The sequence below is a fragment of the Mauremys reevesii genome, linkage group 20 (assembly GCF_016161935.1).
Source record: "Mauremys reevesii isolate NIE-2019 linkage group 20, ASM1616193v1, whole genome shotgun sequence".
NCBI lineage: Eukaryota > Metazoa > Chordata > Testudines > Geoemydidae > Mauremys > Mauremys reevesii.
Window position 1 is genome coordinate 20,824,594 of NC_052642.1, and position 21,610 is coordinate 20,846,203.

Consider the following 21,610-nt stretch of genomic DNA (forward strand, 5'->3'; position numbering starts at 1 on the left):
CTAGACACGATCTCTCCCTCTCTACTTTAATTTCCTTTTAACCTTTTTATGCTTCAGATTCTGTGCTGATGCTCAGTTCTTAAGGAAGCACATCAGTTTAGCAAGCTAAAGCAATACAACTCCATGGCAAACCATTGATTTAGAAACCATTCTCTCTCTCTCTCTCACCGGTGCCAGGTTGTTACTAGATATATGCAAGTAACTGGATGATGGGGGCTCACTGAGAGGTCAGCAGCTCCCACTCCTCACTTTAAGTTCGTGGCTATGGCAAATATTATGATGTCATTAGAACGATGATGTCAAGGACCAAGAAGCAGATGAATTCCTCACCATCCAAGCTGCCATTTGCAGATACAGAACTTGCCTCTCTAAATAATAAGACACAGGATTACTTCCAAGTGTGTTATTTAGAAAACCTTCTGTGTGCCCTTCACACATGCAGCACCACAAGCAGAGAATTTGGGTCGGGCTGTAGACAGCGGTTGGCCACTCCGCTCTTCTGATTCAGTGGAACTCTTTCCAACGAGCTTAAACTCATCTACTGCAGAATACAGAGCGGTCTTGCAGACCAGCCCCAGGCTGGGGAATGAACTCTTCCACCGCCAAACCTCACCATCTTCTGCCCCAAGTGCAAGGTGTATTTCTTTGACCTTGTGTTCTGTAACAAATCTAGAGCAAAGTGGCATGTATTTAATATATAATTAAAAACAAACTCACGCCCGAACCCCACTTCACTGCACGCACTTCTGCCCCTGCTGAGATGAGGAAAGAACAGACACATGACAAATATCAGTCACTGTGCATGACTGGAATGTGCTTAAAAGAGCCTCAAAAGGTAGTCACCTAATTCCCATTGATTTCAAGGGGAGTTGGGCACTTAAAGACCTTTGAGTATTGGGCCTACATTAAGGAGCAGGCTCTCTGACAATATACAGAAGTGTACAGAAGCATGGCTGATCCCACCCATTACGCTTTACCAGTCATGAAAAGCTGGATTCTAAAATCTGTGGAACTGCAGTGAGTGGCAGCCACGTTTCACTGTAGTCAAAGCCCAAGTTCACAAACAGCAGCCACCTGTTTTGAGTTTAATAAGTTCCCATTTCACTTTCCTGGCTGTCCTGCCAACTCTGTCTTTTAAGAGGTAAATGATACAAAGATAAACACTGAGCTTAGCCTGAGACTGTTACAGCAGCCAACACATTATAAAATGAACCCACCTCTTTGTTGTGTTTGTACAGTATGTAGGAGCCTGGGGCCCTTGTTTGTGGCTTGGGCACCAGACACCACCACACTGCTCGCTCTTGCTCTCTCTAATTTCATACTGGGCTGTGTGAACTGACAGGTTGAGATCCAGCCATTTGAGAATGAAAGCAAGCCTGCTACTCCTGACACTGGGAGTACATTCACATCCCATTTCAACACAGAAATTAGAGCCAGATCATTACAGTGTCATGCACAGAATCTGAAGCTTTGAGTGTGGTTTATGCATCTTCACATCACATTATGTTTTAGTTATATGGTATCTGAGGCACTTTGATCCAGGCAGAGCTTTTCAGGCATCTGGCAGCACTGCCTGGCTGAGCTGGTCAGGGGATTTACCCCCTCTTCATTGACTGATTCAGGCACTCCCCAGCATTGTGATGTCATCACATGCAGCACCCAGGCTCTGACTCACCCTAGAGGCACCACAGAAGGGGGGCTGAGACACCCAAAGCATTAACTTTGCAGAGAGAGTTATAGCAGGCTGCTATTTGAGAGTTCACGCAACTGTGGAGGTCCATTTCAGTTTAAGAGTAGGCCAGGCATTATTGAAGAGGTCTATTAAACGGTTACCAATAATTCAGACTTAATTGACAAAACCATGAAAGTGTATTGGCTGGAAACATTACTGTCTGGAAACGTTGCACTTACCCGAATTAGAAGTGATACTTAAGCTTACTGTATGCTAAGGAACTTGACGGAAAATATTTCTATTGTTTGACTGTATTTGACAGCTTTCCATAGTCAGTTTCACCCTTACTGAAAAGGGTCTTTGACACTATCCCTTTAAAAGTGAACATATGTAATAGTGAGGTTAAGACAATATCCAGCACACGCTCAAAACTACACAGTGAACAACAGCTGAGATCCAACCCTCCAGAGATAAGTTTGAGCATGTTATTCCCAACATTTACTTATGTTCACAGTCCATTTCAATATGAACATTAGACAAATCTGTAGTATTATGCAGAGTGTGAGGCCCAAGGGGTTTGGAGCATATTCACATCACAACATGAATACAGATGTTTTAAGTGAAAGTTATTCCAAGCGGTCCTTTCTACTGTGTAGATCATAGACCTAGACAGGATGATGTAGTGACTTTTAGGGTTCTGATAGTTCTGCAAACAGCAAGAGAAAAGGTTAATAAGTTTTGTCTTACAGTAGAGGACTATGATAAAATTATAGCCTTGGATTAACTCTTTTGATGTGTGCATTAATGAAAGCAGGTTGAAATAATAAACCACAGCAAAAGAAATTTAACACACTCCTCTCTACAGCTTCCCTCTTCCAGGCCTGTTACCATGTATATAGCAGATTGTGTTAAATATTCACTATTACCTGCAAATGAAACGGCACTCTGCACCTGGCAGTTGCGGCAAGCTGAAACATTTACTTCTTCAATGAATAGCATTTTTGTTCAAGTGTTCCCTTGTTGTCCAGTATAGTTTGCACAGAAATAAGCTCCCATGTATTCCAATATAATCTTTAGCCTTATCTCTGGATACATTAGAGTCAGAGTGTGCATAAAATGCAATTTAAACTACACCTAAAATCAAAGCTCCCTCACCATACTTAATACTCAGTCTCATGTGTGGTATCAATTACAAAGAAAAAGGGCACTATTGGAATAAATTCTTAAGATATCAGGGGTCAAAGTGAAAGACTGGTAACAAACTTAACACTACCACTATTAAAAACTGAGGGGGAAAAGATACTTTTACAACCGGTACCTAACTGAACTGAAAAAAGTTTAGCCCAATCTTTCAAAAACAAACAAAAAAATACTGGGAAACTGAATGTTAACTGGCCCCTTTCTGCTTAAACCAAAGACTAATTTCAAGTATTTTGGTGTTTAATATGTTAAGAAATTGGATGGAAGTAAGTGGGTGACATTTGCTTGCAAGTTGATTTTTGCTCACTTGTTTTTGTAACACAAGAGGCTAATTAACTTTTCCCAGAGAGTTATTCAAAACCAGTAAACATATGCAACAAGTATATTGTAGATATTTATTCAGAACATGCTGATCCTACAGTTCTATCAGCAATAGCGGGCATCAAGTCAGTTCAACCCAGAGGAAGACAAGTTGTTAAATTAACACAGTTAACAACAAAGCTCATTTCCAGACAGCTGCTCATTTGTCACTTTACTCTTCCCCGCTCACAAATAAAGTCTGACTGGCTACATAACCCCCATTTGGAATGTCAAGTGGTTCATGCGCTGCAGTTAGCAGATAGATACAATGCAGCTTAATGTGCATGGAAGCCATAGGACAGAACTAGTCCAATAAGGCCTATCCTCAGCTTTCCTCATTCTCCAAAATAACCTCATTTCCTCAGGCCTGAAAGGATGGTTTGAGATGCTGAGTGGGGAAATGGAAGAACAGTTACACTGGCAGTACAGAGGCAAAACAAAGCTTTTGAAAAATCAGCGAATTTCTAGGCTTTTGAAGAGGTAACTTGAGCAGATTTCTCAGCTGCGAACTCACACATTTTAAACTCTATATTGGTTCTTCCCAAATCAGTCACTGCATCATTCTTTAGAAATTCTGAATACAGGAAACATGCTGAGAATTGGTTAATGTGTCTAAGAATTTTTTCCCCCCCCAATTCCATCCATTGATTTTGCCCAGTATTTTAAGGTCTATGTCACACCTTTGTGTCTTGATGGTTTGAAAGCTAAGAAGCTTGGTCCATGTATTTTACATTCTGTTGACTTAGGTATTTATACCAAGCTCATCACGGTGTTCTCATTAGTACTGCAGAGATTTGTTTAATGTTTATTTGGAAAAAAATATAAGCTATGCTCAACCATTTTAATCGTATGCCAGCTAACAGCAACTGAGCTATCCACCTATGTTTGGCTTCAGGGAGGTTTTTGTCAGAATCAAAACCCTAGATGTCAGCCTTAGGGTTTGCCTACATAGGGAAACTGACCTGCATAGCTATTCCACTAAGAGCTAGATATTTATTATTGTAATTATGCTGATCAATTTCCCTATGTAGACAAGCTCTCAATTCCAGCTTTAATCTATGTCATAAAAACACAATACATGCACTGTTCACAACAAACAGTAGCTACCCCAAGGCTTTTTCTTTTCCATGTGCAGCAGACCAAGCATTGCTAAAGCCACTGACCTTACAAAATGCTCTGTAACATACAATAGCAAATAGACTTGAAGTATACCACAATTAATGTTGTCCCTTTCATTTCATGGCAATAAGTTCTAAGTTCTGGAGCTGTCCAATACATTTTCCATGAATGGAACCCACCAGCAATATAAGATTTGCTTTATTCTTTAATCTATACTTTGCTTTGAAAGCAAGTATTTCAACACTTCCAAAGAGCTTTTTTCCACCCAGCTCTGAGCCACGAATTTTTATTCTATCAGTTTTAGCAGCATGAATTATTTGGAAGAGAACTGCCAGTTAGAATAAAATACCATAATTTAATCTAAATCCCCCTTGCTAGCGTTCTGTTTTAGTGCATGCAGTGAATTGGTTCTGGTCTTATTCAACAGGGTGAATTTGAAATTGAGTTATTCTTCACTCCTAAATCCCTGCAGAAAGATAGCTCAGTACACATACTGCAGTAGATATATGATACCTAAAATACCAAAAAAAAATTCAGCGAATTTCTAGGCTAAACTCCGGTCTTTTTCAATCCAACAGGAAAGAGAAAAGCTTGAGAGGGTGGCCTATTACTAGTTCATGACCTCCCACATTATGAAATCAAGTGCTCAATCTACCCATCACAGCACAAGGCAACTTTCCCCTTTTTCTCCTATAGACTTCTGCAAGGAGAATCCAGCCTCTAAGAAAGAGCTGGAATTTTTTTATTAAATCAAAGGGCATTGCAGACTCTCTCACTGAATGGGGACAACATGACTGCAACACTGGACACATTTCACAAGTGTTTAGCAGCTAAAGGCACCATTTATGAGACAATTCTCTTCAGCTAAGCAGAAGCCTTCTGCATTTTGTGCTTAGCAAACCACTCGTCACTTTTGTCCGCTGCCATTGCCTGTACAAATAGAAGTGAACAATTTGTATAACGATAAAGTTATTAAAACAACAGCCATTTACAGAAGCAAACGTGTCCAGGATTCTATCTGGGTTAGTGCCAAGCAGTCAAACAACTGGATGACTGACATTCACCAATAGGGGCCAACTCTTAAGTTGATCTGTGATTACTTGAAGCAAACAGTTCTACCGCACTGTAAATTAAAAACAATGCTCTTCGGGAATCACCTCTGGACTGCAGTACAACAAAAGCAACAGACACTCCCTACAACAATACAAGCTAGTTTCAGAAGCAAGTTAAAAAAGGTACGGTGAGCAACTGTCACTGCTGCACCAGATAAATGTATCTGACAAAGTGATTTGGTACGACAGGCATGACTGGATCAGTGTCTCCTGCTCTGAAATGTCCCTTTTGTTTTCAGACTTCTCCTGAAACCGCTTGACATTTCTGTAGCAGCAGCCCATTATCTTGTGAAGCTGTTATACTGCACTGACCTGATTGTCGTTACAACCAACAAGCCAGTTTCCACTCTTTCTTAGGTTGATTTGTAGCTGATACTTTGCACCTCTAGCATCTTCCATCCTGCAGCCACCTCTGAAGTGAGGGGTGGCTCACAAGAACAGGGAAGGAAAATTCTTTCCAGGATACCGAGGCAAACCCCCAAAAGCTATTTGGGATTTTTAACATCTGAAGAACTGCATGAAGCAGTCATCTGAAAGACCCCCTTTAGCACTCGGTGTAGCTGCCGCTGAAGGACTGGACTGTGATGGGATTTTAAAAAATACAGGTAGTCTATACATTTCTATTCTGATGCTCCAACCTTTCCACCAACAAACAATACAGAGAATATATTACTTACATCATCTAACAGCTTGTTGCCATTAGGATCCATCTTGGAAAGCTCTCTAAATGCTTCATCTCCTACAAAGCAGATTTCATGGCCGTCCTAAACCAGATTTGACAGGAGAGAAAGTGAAATTACGGGGTGGGAGGGGAAAGGAGGCTGAATTAAAGTTTATTTTGTCACCATTTCAAACGTCACTCACGGGATCAGCCAGGATAACCACTTGCACTGTTGCTTTTCCAGGGGTGTCCAAGCTAACTAGGGGAGTTAAAATCTTCTGCTTCTCCTTCTTCATCAGTGCTTCAATGTTTGGCAACTTAAAAAACCAGAGTGAGCTGAAGGTCAGTGGTATCCTATCAGGCTGCGATCATTTACTGTACCCATTACTCACATCTCCATCACATTCCCACAAAGAGAAAGTTAAACAGAACTTTCATTTGATGTTATTATCTTGTTCACATACTGACGGTGAGAGACCTTCAAGCGGCTATTGGTATTACCATGAGTCACCCTCCACCCGGCCAGCCCCGGAAATATAGGAAAGGGCCGGAGGAAGAAGGAAATCCGATTGTTACCTCTTCCTTTGGGCAAGAGAAGGCAATCCGCCCAAAAGCTGTGCCATGATCCACTGCTCCGCCAATGCCCTGCAGCTCCAATTTACACTGAAAGAGAGGGACTGAAACAGTCTAGCTTGCAAGGAAACTAATCTGAAGACAAAAAAGAATTCATACAGTTTTTACTGCATTTTTGCATGCATGCCAATCAGCATTACATAATAAGCTAATCACGTCAAAGCCACATATGCTTATTTCCCAGTGCATTAAGGAGGTAGTGACCATGGTCACCTTATTTGAAACAGAGGCTGTAAGCCGATACAAAACCAAAAGCAGAATGATTCACCCTGAGTATCTGACAAATTTAGTCTGACTGCAAATTATTGAATGGATAATCTCATGTTCATGTTAACCTCTCTGCAGAAAGAGCAGCTTAGGTCACCGATTTCTCTTTTCACTCAAAATTACCGTATTTCACGGTATCTTAACCTTTGCGCCTCTTTCTTGAGCAGCTGCAGCTGGGTTCTCGTTTTTATATGGCTATTTGCCTGCTTTCAAGAAAGCCCTACATATGAAATGAAGCATGGGCATTATTATGCCTGTACTTTAAGTCTTTTAGTTCAAAAAAGAAGAGCAGAACTACTAACCAATTTGACAATTCCGCCTTTTTACATGTATGTGCTTAGCAGGGAGGCAGGATGGCAGACACATTGACAAAGCAAACATTTAGAAGATTAGAGAAACAGCTATTCTCAGTAGATTGCTTGATTTATTTATTTAAGGTTCGGTCATTGTGACGGAGCGGGAGATTTTCTTGTGGTTTCCTTGTTTTTCCAATGGTTTGCATGCAGAGGGAGTGGGACTCAGTGTCCCTGGGGGTTACTGGTTCAATGAGGTGAGGGGAGAGGGAGTTTGTTGTTACAGAGGACCAGAGAGGGAACTTGGGACCCCAGCCAATGGCCTGGAGGACAGATACCCCAGCGACTGGTGACCTGACAACCTGAGCAGCCGGTTCTGGCCAGTGGGAGGACAATGGGCTGTAAAGAGAGGACCCTGTGACCTAACCAGCTGGTTCCAGCCAGAGGGGACCAGAGGACAGAAGAGAGGAGAGGAGGCCCAGTGACCCTGTTCATGACTCTGTGACAGAGGCAGGGATTGGGGCTGGTGATCTCAGATGCCCAAGCTGGGAAGCAGGGGGGCTCTGGGCTGGAGAGGGGGAGCAGGCAGGGCCCACCTGGATGCAGGAGAGATTGGGATGTGCTGTGCAGAGGGAGGCCAGACCTGAGGGTCAGAGAGTTTCCGGTGCTGTATTCAATGCTCAATAAACCCTCCCGTTTTACGCTGGCTGAGAGTCACTCCGGTCTAGGTAACAGGGCTGCATCATCCCCTTCGGGGGGTGGAGACCCCGGGGTCCAGAGCGAATGGACTCCCTGAGGGGGCCCACGACAAGAGACAGATGTGCTAAGGCTCAGAGAGGTGTGGCTCCAGGAGGTGGAGGGGCTTAACTCCGAGAGAGAGAGTGGACCCCCGGGAAAAGGGATGTCTCACTGAAAGGGGTTCCCCCCACGGACTGCACAGGGCCAAGAGTGGGCACGATCTGTGAGTCCGTGACAGTCATTATGAAATGGACCAATCCCACAACATGCTATTCTCAAAGAATAGTCACTTCTCTAAATGACTAACCTGGTTATCTGCATAGCCTAGCAAAGCCCTTTGCTTTTCCTCATTCGTCTCATAAATTTTCATTCCCAGCAGATCAGACCAGTAGCTAACAGACTTCTGCAGGTTCGAGACTGCCAAAGTTACTTTTAGCACGGGATCTGCAAGATTGTAATAGTTTCCTATTAGTGGTGTGTACGTTGTGGTTTTAAACTCTAGGTTTTTGTGCTCATGATAATGGGAAACAAATAGCAACAACAGGAGGCAGGCACACATTCCCATAAATCTTGGCCAAGACAGATTTGCAACCTCTTGTGAAGTTCCAGCTCTCAGCCTCTGATGAATAGAGGAAAGGGTATGAATGCGTTACCTTGCTTTGGTTGTTCTTTGTCTTCCAAGCAGAACTTGTATCCTCCTGGGGCTTCAGTTTCAAATATACCCTTTGCAACTTCTTTGAGTGGCCATCCCATCTTCCTGGCATTGCTCACTGCCTGGCTGGACACAAGAGTCATGCCCTAGCAAGAATACAAAGCACAAACATATGATACACCAGTGCAAAGATGTACCAACACCATCCTTTTGGTCAGTGGTACTGAAAAGCCGATAGATTTCCAAGTATCAGCATGGAATTCTAATCTCCATCCATTGCCAGGAAGAGAGCAATCATCAGTGTAGTCTCTGCTCTATACCCTGGGCTAAAACACCTACTGGTACAAAGGAGACCTCAACAGGCCAGATACTGGTTCCTTGCCCCCAGCTTTTCCATTATCTTCCTCCAAGAGAAAGCTGAGAGAGAGGGCAATAATTACACAAGTGGCCTGCAGTAAGAGTTGAAGCTATCCTGAACAAGGGTCTAAACAGCCTCCGAGAGGCTGGTTATCTTGCCTTTATAAAATTAGTGCAGCTGTCTGAGGTCAATACACCTCTTACACAACAGGGAAATATGAAGCAGAGAGAGAGACAGAGTGTTTAATGGGCCAGATCCTGACTCTACCAGTCTTTGCAGAGCCCACTAGAACAGCACTGACCAACTGGGTTTTGCAGAGGCAGTGGCCAAATCAAATCCAGAGTTCTGCCACCTTAGAGATGAGTGGCTTCCATGGCCATCCAACCATCTCTGACTCCACGGGGGAGGGGGGGGGGGAAGAGGAGATACCAGTGAAACAATGAGCACACACAGTACCTCCACTGGAAGGAGAAAGTAAGTTCCTCCTTGGCTGGAAGTCCGGGGAAATAAAAGGGATACTGCATTCACAAGACTGATCTGTCAGAAAGCTCCAAATTTTGCTGTCAGTGGGGTGGGGAGTGAGGGCCCCCCCGGAACAAATACAACTGCCCCCTGGCCCTCCAACTGCAGCATGAGCACAAAGCACCTCTCTCCCCTTCCTCTTCCTTGCACAAAAGACATGCAAACAGCACCCGCAAGACTAGCTCAGGGAACAAAAACAGATCGGGAATCAACCAGCATCAGGAAAGTGCATCCAGGACATAGTCTGAATGGACTCCTAGCCAAAAAGCTCACAACAAAAACAAAAGAACGTTAGAAGGGCAAGTGATATTTACCAGAAAGTCAGTGCCGAGTCGATACTCTCCAACGCCATAATTGTAGGTCAACTCTGCAACAAAGTGATCCTCTTCGGGCCCATAGCCCACCATTGTTTTGCTCCACTTTCCATCATAAGGGCTAGAACAACCATCACATTTATTTGCCATCAGTATCAGACACAAACAACCCCCCTACACACACACGAAGTGCCTCAGGATACGAACTGCATAACCAGTGGTCCAGCTAATCCAATATCCTACCCCTGACAGCAATCAGTGCCAGATGCTTCAGGGGAAGGTGCAGAAACCCATACCATACCAACTTTTATACAATACTATATCACTGAAAGAGCATGCCAAGTCGGTGCCTACTTCATGTCCTCAGCCATGAAAGGATCCTTATAGTTGTATCCTCTCCTATCTAGTTTCTTATGTAACAGCAGATGCAGCTCTCCTACAAATAGTCTAACCTTGTTTTGAAATTTACTAAACTATTTGCTTTGATAATATCTTGCAGCAGCAAGTTCCGGTGGTTACTTATCCACCATATAACAGGAGGAGCAGGCACTATGACTAAGGGATTCCCATGAAGTGTGATAGAACACGGTAATTTTCCAGAAAATTCTTAATGTAATAGATCCCAAGGCCAGAAAGGGCCATTGTGATCATCTAGTCTGACCTTCTGTAAAACACAGGCCAGAGAACTGCCCCAAAATGATTCGTAGCCTACAGCTTCTAGTAAAACATCCAATCTTGATTCCTCTTGTGGAGAATCCACCATCACCCTTGGTAAATTGCTCCAGTGGTTAATTACCCTACTGATAAATTGTATGCCTCATTCCAAGTCTGAATTTGTTTAACTTCAACTTCCAGCCACTGGATCTTGTTATACCTTTCTCTGTTAGTCTGAAGAACCTTCTGTTATCAAATACTTGATTCCCATGTAGGTACTTATACACGATCATCAAGTCACCCCTTTACCTTTCCTGCTAAGCTATGTTAATGTGTGACTAGGAAGGCACAACTGCACAGCCATCCAAAAGAATGAGCAACAGTAGTTTTCATATGATTTGCTTCATAATTCCTCAAGCATAGGAACTGCAACTACAGTGATAAAGCTAGGACAAAATTAAGTGCCCTCAAGCTTCATGTTTCAGAGCATAAACTGCTCACCAGGTGGAGTCAAAAAAGCTATTTCCTCATCATGATATAGACAAACTGTACAGTTAGACAATATAGCCTAAGCTCTTTCTTTTTTTAAAAGAAATGAAAGGCCACTGGTGGTAGTGGGGTATTTTATTTTAATGGATTTAAGATAATACGATGCCTACCCAAGGCACTAGGCACCCTAATATCATTAAACACAATAAAATAAAGTCCCAGAAGCATGAAGTAATTTCTTTCAGGATCTGTGGCCCAAATAAAAGGGATTTAGGCACTTAACTGCCTTTGAAGATCTGGGGCTCCATGACTACGTAGACTGTTGATCTGCCATAGCAATGGCTATGTTCCAAAGTAAGCACCACAGACAAACACAAGAAGGTACATTCTTACTTTCTTCAAATGAAATGAGCAATGTTTAGGAAGTATGCTCAAAGGTCTATAAGGAAGCCTATTTGGTTAGTCAGCATCTGCAGGTGTTTTAGTTTAGCTAAAGATTATAAAGAGAAATAATGGTACATACCCATTACAAGTAGCTTTGCAGCCTTCCTCAAATTCTTCATGTCTGAGAATCTGGCAGATTGAACACATGCAACAAATAAAGCCTACTTAGTTCTTAAAAGGAAACAGACGTACGCACACCCCAATAGAAGGCTTAGGGCACATCTGTCCCGTGACAAACCCCCCCCCCCCCGCTCCAAGTCAGCTGACTCAGGTTTGTGGGGGTAAGAGTAGCAGTGCACAGGTTCAGACTCAGGCTGAGCCCGGGCTCTGGGACACCACAAAGCGACAGCATCCCAGAGCTCCAGCTCTAGCAGCTACATCACAGTTAAACACCCTGATCGCCTGAGTTTGAGTCAGCGGATACAGGGCAGACACAGGCGCTGAACTGCAGCGTAGACCTACCTTGCGGCGACCCTCCCGCCTTGCCAGGTCTCAGAGCCCAGGTTCCAGCCTGAGCCCAAACAGCTACGGGGCCATGTTATGGCCCCACAGCCTCAGTCGGCTACCCCGGCCCAGCCGTGGCTGTGCAATGGGTAAACACACCCGGACCGACTATTATGGGCGGCGCGCAGCGCGGGGAGCGGTTTGTTAACGGGAACGATCCCGCCGGGGCGCAGACACACTCGCACGAGGGGGCCATGCGCTGTAGAACCGGGGGGGTCTACACGACGGGGGGGGGGCGCCCGAGCCCCGCTGGCCCGGGTGGGGGGTGGAGCTCGGCTTCAGCCTCGGTCCCACAAACCGAATACCGGCCCTGGCGACCCATTCAACCCCGCAGGGATCCCCGCCCCAGCCCCAGAGCGGGGCAGCGCCAACCCCCAGCGCCGGGCCAGACGCAGCCAGCTGAGGCCCCGCCCCCGGGGAGCTGAGGCCCCGCCCCCGCTCGCTCACTCACCCGCATGCCCAGCAGGTCGCGGTAGAAGCGGGCGCTCTGGCCACGGTTCCCCACTTTGAACACGAAGTGCAGCGCGCGGCGGGCTCCCATGGCCGGAGTTCTACCCCTACTTCCGGCGCACGGCGATGACGTAAACATTCACCCGCCACGCCGGCGGGTTAGGGAACCGACGGGGGGGGTCACGTGCGTAGCCGGATATCCGGCCAGGCGGGGGCCACCTGGGGTCGGGGCAAGATGGCGGCGCTCAGGCGCCTGACGCTGGGTCCTGCCGCCGCCGGCGCCCTGCTTCGGGCTCAGCCGGGAGGAGCCGGGGCGGGCGCGGCTGCGGCTGCGGCGCGGCGCTGGGTGCGGGCGCTGAGGCGGAGCCCGGTCCGCGTGCTGCCCCCGCGCAAAGAGCAGAGAGCGGCCGCCCCGGCCGGGCGGGAACCCGCGGAGCCGAAGGGAGCCCGGCCGGGGCCGGCCCCGGAGCGGAGCCCGGCCGGGCAGGGGCTGCGCTACGAGAAGGCGGAGCCCGGAGACAGGAGGCTGGGGTAAGGCCCCGCGGCGGCGGCCCCCGTGCGGGAACCGCTCGCCCCCATCCCACCTCCTAGCCCTCTTCTCCCGCGCCAGGCCGCTTCCCCCCGGGTGCCCGGACCCCGTCCCCATGGCAGCGGGCACGCGGAGCGCCACGTGCACACGGGCAGCTCGCCCCCAGCGCCCTGCCCGCGTGACAGAGGCGGCGCGCGCCCGGGCAGATGGCCTGGTGCCGGAGCCCGCTGCCCCCCACACCCACGCTGCCTCCAGCCGGTGCAGGCCAAGTTACCTGCTGGCAAAGCGAGTGGCTCTGTGCTACTTGGGTTGTGGGTAACGAGGTGGGCAGAATGTAAGTGGCAATTGATCTGCAGCAGGGAGCGAGACTCTAGCCATGACCGGTCCTGGTTTTGGTTGTAGCTATTGTAAAGTGTAACAGGGAATATCTTATTGCCCTTATATAAATCGATGGTACGCCCACATCCTGAATACTGTGTACAGATGTGGTCTCCTTGTCTCAAAATATCTACTGGCATTAGAAAAGGTTCAGAGAAGGGCAACTAAAATGATTAGGGGTTTGGAACGGGTCCATGTGAGGAGAGATTAAAGAGGCTCGGACTTTTCAGCTTGGAAAAGAGGAGACTAGGGGGATGTGACAGAGGTATATAAAATCATGAGGGATGTGAAGAAAGTGATTAAGGAAAAGTTATTTACTTGTTCCCGTAATACAAGAACTAGGGGCCACCAAATGAAATTAATGGGCTGCAGGTTTAAAACAAATAAAAGTTTTTCTTCACACAGCGCGTTGTCAACTAGTGGAACTCCTTGCCTGAGGACGTTGTGAAGGCTAGGACTATAACAGTGTTTAAAAGAACTAAATAAATTAATGGAGGTTAAGTCTATTAATGGCTATTAGCCAGGATGGGTAAGGAATGGTGTCCCTAGCCTCTGTTTGTCAGAGGATGGAGATGGATGGCAGCAGAGAGATCACTTGATCATTGCCTGTTAGGTTCACTCCTTCTGGGGCACCTGGCATTGGCCACTGTTGGCACACATGATACCGGGTTGGATGGACCTTTGGTCTGACCCAGTATGGCCGTTCTTATGTTCTTATTGTGCAAAAACTCATTGTAAAAATCAGTATTCCTTTCAGATAGTCAATGCAATATTCAGACTTATATCATCAAGGCAAATAGTTAAAATTGTGATTACTTATCTGCTAAATCACAATAAGTCTCCAAGTTATTAGTGCACAAGTGAGGTTTTTACATTTGGCTTCAAGTAATGATTTCAACTGTGTTGCCACCAACTGTGGAGCATGCAAGCTCCATGTTTGAGTGCATACATGAACCATGAAAGGAAAGCATGGTACCAGTTCATCTTAGCTTCACTCTACCCCTGTTGCTTTTACTTTCTTTTCCTCTGCCTTGTGCCCCTCACCCTGCTTCCCTTCAGTTTTCTTTACTTTGGCTTAAAAAAAAATCATGGAACGAGCAGAATGTTTGCTGCCTTCACATTGTTCACTCTGCTCATGTTAAATGCTTTCTTCTACCCAGTGTCTGTTTAGACTGGAAGCTCTTTGGGGCAGGGATTGTTTACTTTGCTGTTTTTACAGCTCCTAGCACAGTGGGGCCTGACCCTTCGGCACTGCCATAATAAACATGCTGCATGAAATAATGGAAAGAGAGAAACTGGGGCCAGTGGTGAAATTCACTGTGTCAGAGCAAGTCCTGACAGTAGAGGGAACAATTTTCAAAACCTCAGCTGTTACTCACCAGAATGCACCCAGGAAAGGTTAGGGAGCGAACTTTTTAAACCAATAAAATCAGGGAAATCTAAAATAATATATATGGTAAGAGCTGAACAAAGCCTTAATATGTTACATATGTGAAATTATTCAGTCAGCTCATGGGAGAGGCACCAAGTTTCTGACTCTGGTGCCTGCCTGCCGGTGCATGAGCCTTCTTGCTTTTGCATTTTTCCACGTAACTATTAAGATTTCAGCTAAAGCACTTGCAAAGAATTTGCTAACAAGCTACTCCATGGTCAGCGTCTGTTCGGAGTCCCATTTCTGCGTCTGTTCGTAAATCCCTTAGAGTTCTCAATCCTTTTTTGAATTATGTCCCACTTTTTTTTTTTTTAAATATTGGCAGTGGCCCCTCCCCCTTTAGAATAGCGAGAAGGATACTGCCACCTACTGTTGCTAATGAGTTTGTTCAGGAGATACCAAGCAAATTACTTGCATCAAAATGCAAGTCAAATGGTATTATAAAAACACTCCTTACCTGTATTAGTGCTGCTGCTGTCAGTCCTTGAGAGATTTGGGCTTGTTTGGTACTGAAAAGCAGATCAATGCAAGGCCCCCAAGAAAGCTCGCTGTGCAGCCAAGGCCCCCTAGAAAGTTTGGCTCCTGCACCCCCTTCTGGTTGAGAACCATTGCCTTATATTGATCCTGCTGCAGAGATTAATAAGGTTGAGAATAATGGATCCCATACAATAACAGTACTAGCTGCAGCCACTCTAAAAATATGTATGCAGACAATCATTGGACAGAAGGAATAATATTGAGTCCAGGAAAGTTTCGAGTGACACCCCCCCACACTTGGAATTGGCAAACTTCAAAGCAGACCAGAGATGTTACTAACATCCCAGTAGTTTTAACTGGTTGTCATCTCTGTAGAAAAGTGGTGACAATTGCCAAGTCGAAGAAGTTTCGCGACCAGCATGGGAAGATTCTGCTGGAGGGTCGGAGACTTATTAAGGATGCCCTGGACGCTGGAGCATTGCCCCAGACTCTCTTCTTCAGCACTGTGGGGCACCTGAAGGAACTGCCTGAAGAAAAGCTGAAGAAAACCACTCTAGTTAAGGTGAAGTTTGAAGATATTAAGAACTGGTCTGACCTCATAACTCCTCAAGGGCTGATAGGTAAGTTTGCTTTAGAAATAGTAAACAAAAGGGTAGCTGCACTTAGCATTTATTAAAATAAATGTAGTGACAAATACGACTTGACTGTCTCTTCCCTAGCCTATTCTTGTTACTCTGCCAGTGACATGAGGTCAAGTGGAACTGGCTAGAGAAAGGATTTCTCTGCTTCCACTCAAACTGATGTGAGAGACTGTTTGGTCACCTGCCCCTCCACTAGAGGAGGGGACTACATTTCAATAGACCTCCTCAAAGCTTGGAAGATGATTGGCACTCATGGTGGCTCTGAGGCCTGTGTCTGACGTCCTTGATGGTGCCTGGTGATACAGGTATTCTGCTGTGGCCTGTGGAAAAATGGCACCTATGATCTCTGAGCTGATGATGCCCATGAGGGTTTTTGTTTTTAATGATGCTTTCAGTCTTGTCTTTACTAGGAAAACAGTCTTATGCAGACTCCAGCAGTACTGCTCCTCATGCGATCTTCAGTACTTCCGGTTCCACCACAAAAGTATCAGTTAAATCAAAAGTGATTAAAACAGATGCATCCCAAGGGCAGTGGTGTGTCAGAAAAGCCATTGAGCCTCATTTGCCAATGGGCCTCTCTCTCTCTGTTTCCTCAGGAATCTTTTCCAGACCTGACCATGCCAAGATGACTTACCCAGCTGTCCAGCTACAGAATTCACTGCCCCTGTCCCTTATCTGTGACAATCTCCGTGATCCAGGAAACCTGGGGACTATACTGAGATCTGCAGCTGGAGCAGGCTGCAGCAAAGTGCTGCTCACCAAAGGTAGGCCTCTCTTTCTGGAGAGCAGGAGTCTGATGACTTCAGCTGTGGGGTCAGGAGAGTTTAATGAAAAATCAACCGTTTGGAAAAGTGATGAGATTTCACTTGATGTGGATGGAAATACACAACAGCTCACAGCGTGTTGGACGTTCTGTGGATACTCCCGTGGTACCTAGCAAATCTAGGGGCCTAGAACAAAGGCGTGTTCATAAATACAGCGCCCCATCAATAACTCTGCATGCTGAGGGAGCTAAGAGAGGTTAGCTTTCCAGTTTGTGTGCTGCTACCATACCACAGGCCCATATAACCCCTCCTGGCGGTTTCAGATGATGGCTTGCCCCAGGGAGATTTTAAGCATTCTCCTTTGATGTGCTTTCTCACTGGCACAGGGTGCTGAATGCATATTCTTGTGGAGACCTTGCACCTTCACTGTTTTCTGTTACAGGCTGCGTGGATCCTTGGGAGCCCAAAGTGCTTCGTGCAGGCATGGGGGCTCACTTCCGCCTGCCCATCATTGCCAATCTGGAGTGGGAATCCATTTCCAACTATCTTCCCCCAGACACACAGGTCTATGTGGCCGACAGCCATGACCCAAGAACACAGGACAAGATGGAGGATGTGTCGGGAAAGGCCAGCAGCTATGGTTGGGTTTCCAGACCTCACAACTTGAAGGCTCAGATAGGCAGAGAGGACTTGGCTTTTGATTCAGAGAGTGAAGAGGAGGAGCAGGGAACAGATGAGGCCTGGATCCCAGAACTTGACACTCAGTGTTACCACGAGAACTGGACATTAGCTCCAGCAGCAGCAGTGGTGATTGGTGGGGAGACCCATGGTTTGAGCACAGAAGCACTTCGGCTAGCAGAGAGCACGGGGGGGAAGAGACTGATTATTCCTGTGGTCCCAGGCGTGGACAGTTTGAACTCAGCCATGGCCGCGAGCATCCTGTTGTTTGAGGGGAAGAGACAGTTGCAGTTGAGAGAGAAGCAAGAGAGCAAAGGACAGAAGTTCCCTGCCTTGGGCTGAACTGTGCAGGAGACCATTCTGCACAGAAAGAGCTTCCTCTTCTGTATGTTCCCATACAGGCAGCTTGCAGAGGAATCAATAAAATCACAGGTTTTGCAACTGCTATTCAGTTTACACTTGCACAGCTGTTAAAACAGACCTGCCCCTGAGAGGTCCACGCCCATGTTTAACACCCAGCCGCTCCAGAGTGCCCACCTTCTGCACTTGATGCCCCTGAGCATTGGTGAACACATGAAGCTTTGAGCAGTGTGCCCCAACTTTGGGACTCCAAGGGCCACACTTACCCACAGCTGCCATCGTCACGGTGTAGGCTTTGGAGAGAGCAGGCCTTTGCACCTGCTGCTGCTCTGACTGGAATGCCAGAAGGGGGTTAGCAGAGAGCCATTGTTAGAGGTCATCAAAAGACTTAGCAGTTGCTAACACAGCCCTTCAGCGATTTAGTTAAAGTCCCTATCAAGTGAGCTTAAGTCCTCAAATCCAGGCCTGCTCACCCACCTTTGAAATGAGGTTGGGTTTGGTGCCATCTATTGAGCAATAACACCCCCCCCCCTCGCTTCTGACCCTTGTATACCAAGCTAGCTCAAGAGCACAAGTAGGTTCCAGTGACTCGCATCCCTGGGAGTAGGAAAAGCAAAGGAGAGGTTGTGCATCATGTGTGTAGTTCACACAGTTCTCCTAAGGCCGGGGTCCCCACCGCAGTGCCCCCGGGCGCTATGGCACCCACGGGGCGTCTAAGTATACTCGTGTACTGGCATCTGCAAAATGTCACCGAATTTCGGCAGCATTTCAGCGATGACACCACGTGGTGGCGGTATTTCGGTGGATGCTCGTCCGCCGCCACGGTCGTCCATGGCTCCTTGTCTGGCACTCACCAGACGAAAAAGGTTGGGGACCACTGTTCTAAGGGGACTCTTTTCTCGGGGTGGGTGAATCCCCCACCCTGAAGAAAAGGGCAGGTGGGGGTCTCTCACCAAGGCCCCACTCAATCTGCCCTGCCACAGAGGTTCCCATATTCACTGTAAGGCAGAGGATGCTGGTCACGCTGCACAGCTGGCTTGCCCATAATGCAGCAGAGATTCTTACCCTACACAGCTTCATGCGGCTTTACAGGGCCATGGCGAAGGTAAAAGAACTAGTGCGGCAGGGATGAAGTGTAAGTTGTATTGTACAAGGGCTCGATATGTGGGTCTCTCAGAAGAAAAAACACCCCTGGCTTCCATTTTTTCAGTAGGGGAAAAACCTCTGCTTTGAAGTCTCAGAGTTGGCAGTAAAATCCATTGGACTGTGTGTAAGCCCCCCAATGAGGCCGTGAAGTGGCTAATCAGTTATGGCAGGGGGCCCACAGGCTCTGTGAATTGCCATAGCTGCTCTTTGGAATGCAGTTCTCTCTCCCCAGGCCTGTTTGTTCAGGCAGCCTTGTGCCTTATTTAAACAGTTCCAGTGTAATGGCTTTTGTCTCTTCCTGCAGCGCTGCTTTGGGCCAGGTCCCCTCCAGGCCAAGCCAGCAAACTGTCCATTGTATCCCTTAAAACTACTCGTGGTGGAGGTCCTACTGCAGGTGCTGTAGTGGAGGGCAACAGCTGGTGGTATCACCCCCTTCCCATAATCCTGGGCCCTGTGTATCTAGGTTTACACAAAGAAACATGGTGAAGAATGTGATAAAGCACCGACAGCTGTTTGTGTTCATGGTAATAGCTTAAATCAGTTCAAAAGCTCGCTTCCCCCATATGCCCCTAAACCTGTGGCCCCCGCCATCAGCAGGGAAGGCAAGAGAAGTAGCACATTGGAGGCATGCAGAGTCCTGACATTTGGAAAGGTGAAACATACCCACAAACCTCTATAGATCAAGTCTGTCACGTACACTGTTGGTCTGTGGGAAATCTTGTTACCCTTGCAGCTGCAAAATTCCTACTGTGACCTTCATGCCCCATCCAGATTTGGCAAAGGAAGTGGGAGGTGAACACAGCTGCTGGGGCAGGGGACAGGAAGCTATTCCAGTTAATGGAGTTCCTTAGTAACATCAACACTGGTTCAGTAAACACCAACCCTAGCAAGAGGCCAGGGACAAATCAGCAGGATGTTAGCCCTTAGAGCAGACAAACATGGTGGAGGTACGTGTGCGTGATACAGGCTTATCTGGGTGATGCTTTGCGGCACAATTAGGTGGTGTGCTGTCCCTGCACAGGCTGTCAGTTTTCCAGTTCAACCATCAAACATTCTTGGCTAGAGTTTAATCCACAGTGTTAGCTCCGGGCATTGTGTTCTAATGTAAGTCAGAGGTTAAGCCTTCTGCCAGAAGGTGGCAGTATTTGTCATGAATGCAGCCTGTGTGGGGAGCAGAGTTGTTCCTAGGTGCCCCCCCCGCACAAATTTAAACTCTGAAGGGGGTGGTGGGGGGCGTGAAGGAGAAGAAGAAAAAGGAGGTGAGGAGGGAAAGAACTGCAGAATGAGTCCTATTCTATGGGAAATATCTTGGGTTCTTCCCATCCAGCAGCCAGGCTCTGGGCTGTGCCAGAGGAGAAATCCAAAAATAGGTTCTCTATGAGCTCAGCCGCTCCTGGCCACCTCCTTCAGTCTGGGAGCAGGAGGTTCTATGGTGGCAGGACAGTGTGCAGTAAACCTGGCCCTGGGTGATCACATGCCAGTGGAATGAGGCCCCCAAAGCTCGATCAGGTCCTGGCACAGAGGAGCAGCAGGAGTGAGTGCAGGAAGCCCTTTGGGAACTACGCCCCTTGGTGCCCTACACTATTTCATAGAATATCAGGGTTGGAAGGGACCTCAGGAGGTCATCTAGTCCAACCCCCTGCTCAAAGCAGGGCCAATCCCCAGACAGATTTTTACCCCAGTTCCCTAAGTGGCCCCCTCAAAGATTGAACTCACAACCCTGGGTTTAGCAGGCCAATGCTCAAACCACTAAGCTATCTCTCCCCTCCAATGTCTTAAAAGGGTTTGTTTAGTGGACATCCCTAGTGCAAGCGCTCCTGCTACAATACCAGCTGCTGCTAAGAGATCCCTTTCTCTCTTACTCCAGATTAAAAAACCTAATTTTCAGAGGCTGTCATGATCGTACCATGATTTAGCAGTGGGCCACCATTTCCTTTGGCTCTTGTATTCGGTAATAGCACAGAGCCATCCTGGGAACTGGATGCTTGATAAATACATGGAGAAAGAATGTAGTTGTTCCCTCGGGCACATCCTGATCCAACCTTTCCTTTGTTGGAAGGGAGCATTTAACAGCCCTGTTCAAAGGCATTGCCAGAATCGAGACTGAAAGTGCATCAGCAGGAGAACAGCTCATTCCTCCGAACGGGATGCCAGCCCTGGCCAGGGGAAGAGCCAGGTTGACACAAACATTTACACTTCACTTTAGCCCTAGTTGAGTAGCTGCCGCAGTCACTTGAACATACCCACAATATTAAGTGATTTTATTTCATGGATTCAGCATTACACCTACAGTCCTACTCTGGGAGCCTGATCAGCCTCTGCCAGAAGGGGTTTTTGCTCCTAACCTAATGTCTAGAATCAGCCAGTGCTGCATGAACCAACAATATCCCATTTAAGCGCCTTATTGTGATTCTCATTCAAACGGCACAGACACCATTCTCTCCCTAAAGCACCAGAAACCCATGCTATGTAAACAGAACATGCACTAGGTGGCAATGGGATCTGGAAGCAATTACCCTGCTCAGACAAGCCTATTCTCAGCCACTTCTGTGCATGCAGCTTTGGTCAAAACTTCAGGATTGCAGAATTTCTCACTTACCACCCCCTTTCCCCCTGTGGATTTTAAGTTACTTTAAGGTATTTTGCTGCAGATTCCACTTACAATGGTGTATTTTCAGTGATTCAGGGCTGGGAGCACTCGAGAAAGGTGCCTGATTAGCAACTGCAGAGACAGAAATCCTCTTGAAGCACCAACTGGGAGCA

The 21,610-nt window shown here is 46.9% G+C and overlaps 2 protein-coding genes across 3 annotated transcripts; one reads left to right on the forward strand and one right to left on the reverse strand.

Moving 5' to 3' along the window:
- Window positions 1-388: 388 nt before the first annotated feature.
- GLOD4 (glyoxalase domain containing 4) lies at window positions 389-12,644 on the reverse strand. Of its 2 annotated transcripts, none has more exons than XM_039507365.1 (9): window positions 12,444-12,644; window positions 11,568-11,617; window positions 9,902-10,022; window positions 8,709-8,853; window positions 8,363-8,499; window positions 6,701-6,787; window positions 6,328-6,441; window positions 6,141-6,227; window positions 389-669 (listed from the first exon to the last, which is right to left on the reverse strand). In XM_039507365.1, exons 1-9 carry the CDS (start codon window positions 12,579-12,581, stop codon window positions 610-612), a joined length of 939 nt encoding a protein of 312 aa, XP_039363299.1. In that variant the 5' UTR covers window positions 12,582-12,644; the 3' UTR covers window positions 389-609. The 2 variants fall into 2 exon arrangements, with proteins under 2 accessions (XP_039363299.1, XP_039363298.1); XM_039507364.1 differs by lacking the exon at window positions 389-669 and adding an exon at window positions 3,993-5,281 and having other exon boundaries at window positions 12,444-12,639.
- A 13-nt stretch (window positions 12,645-12,657) lies between these two features.
- On the forward strand, window positions 12,658-17,788 carry MRM3 (mitochondrial rRNA methyltransferase 3). Its single transcript, XM_039507363.1, has 4 exons — window positions 12,658-12,973; window positions 15,634-15,878; window positions 16,496-16,663; window positions 17,106-17,788. The coding sequence occupies exons 1-4, from the start codon at window positions 12,678-12,680 to the stop codon at window positions 17,681-17,683; spliced, it is 1,287 nt and encodes a 428-aa protein (XP_039363297.1). The 5' UTR covers window positions 12,658-12,677; the 3' UTR covers window positions 17,684-17,788.
- Window positions 17,789-21,610: the final 3,822 nt, after the last annotated feature.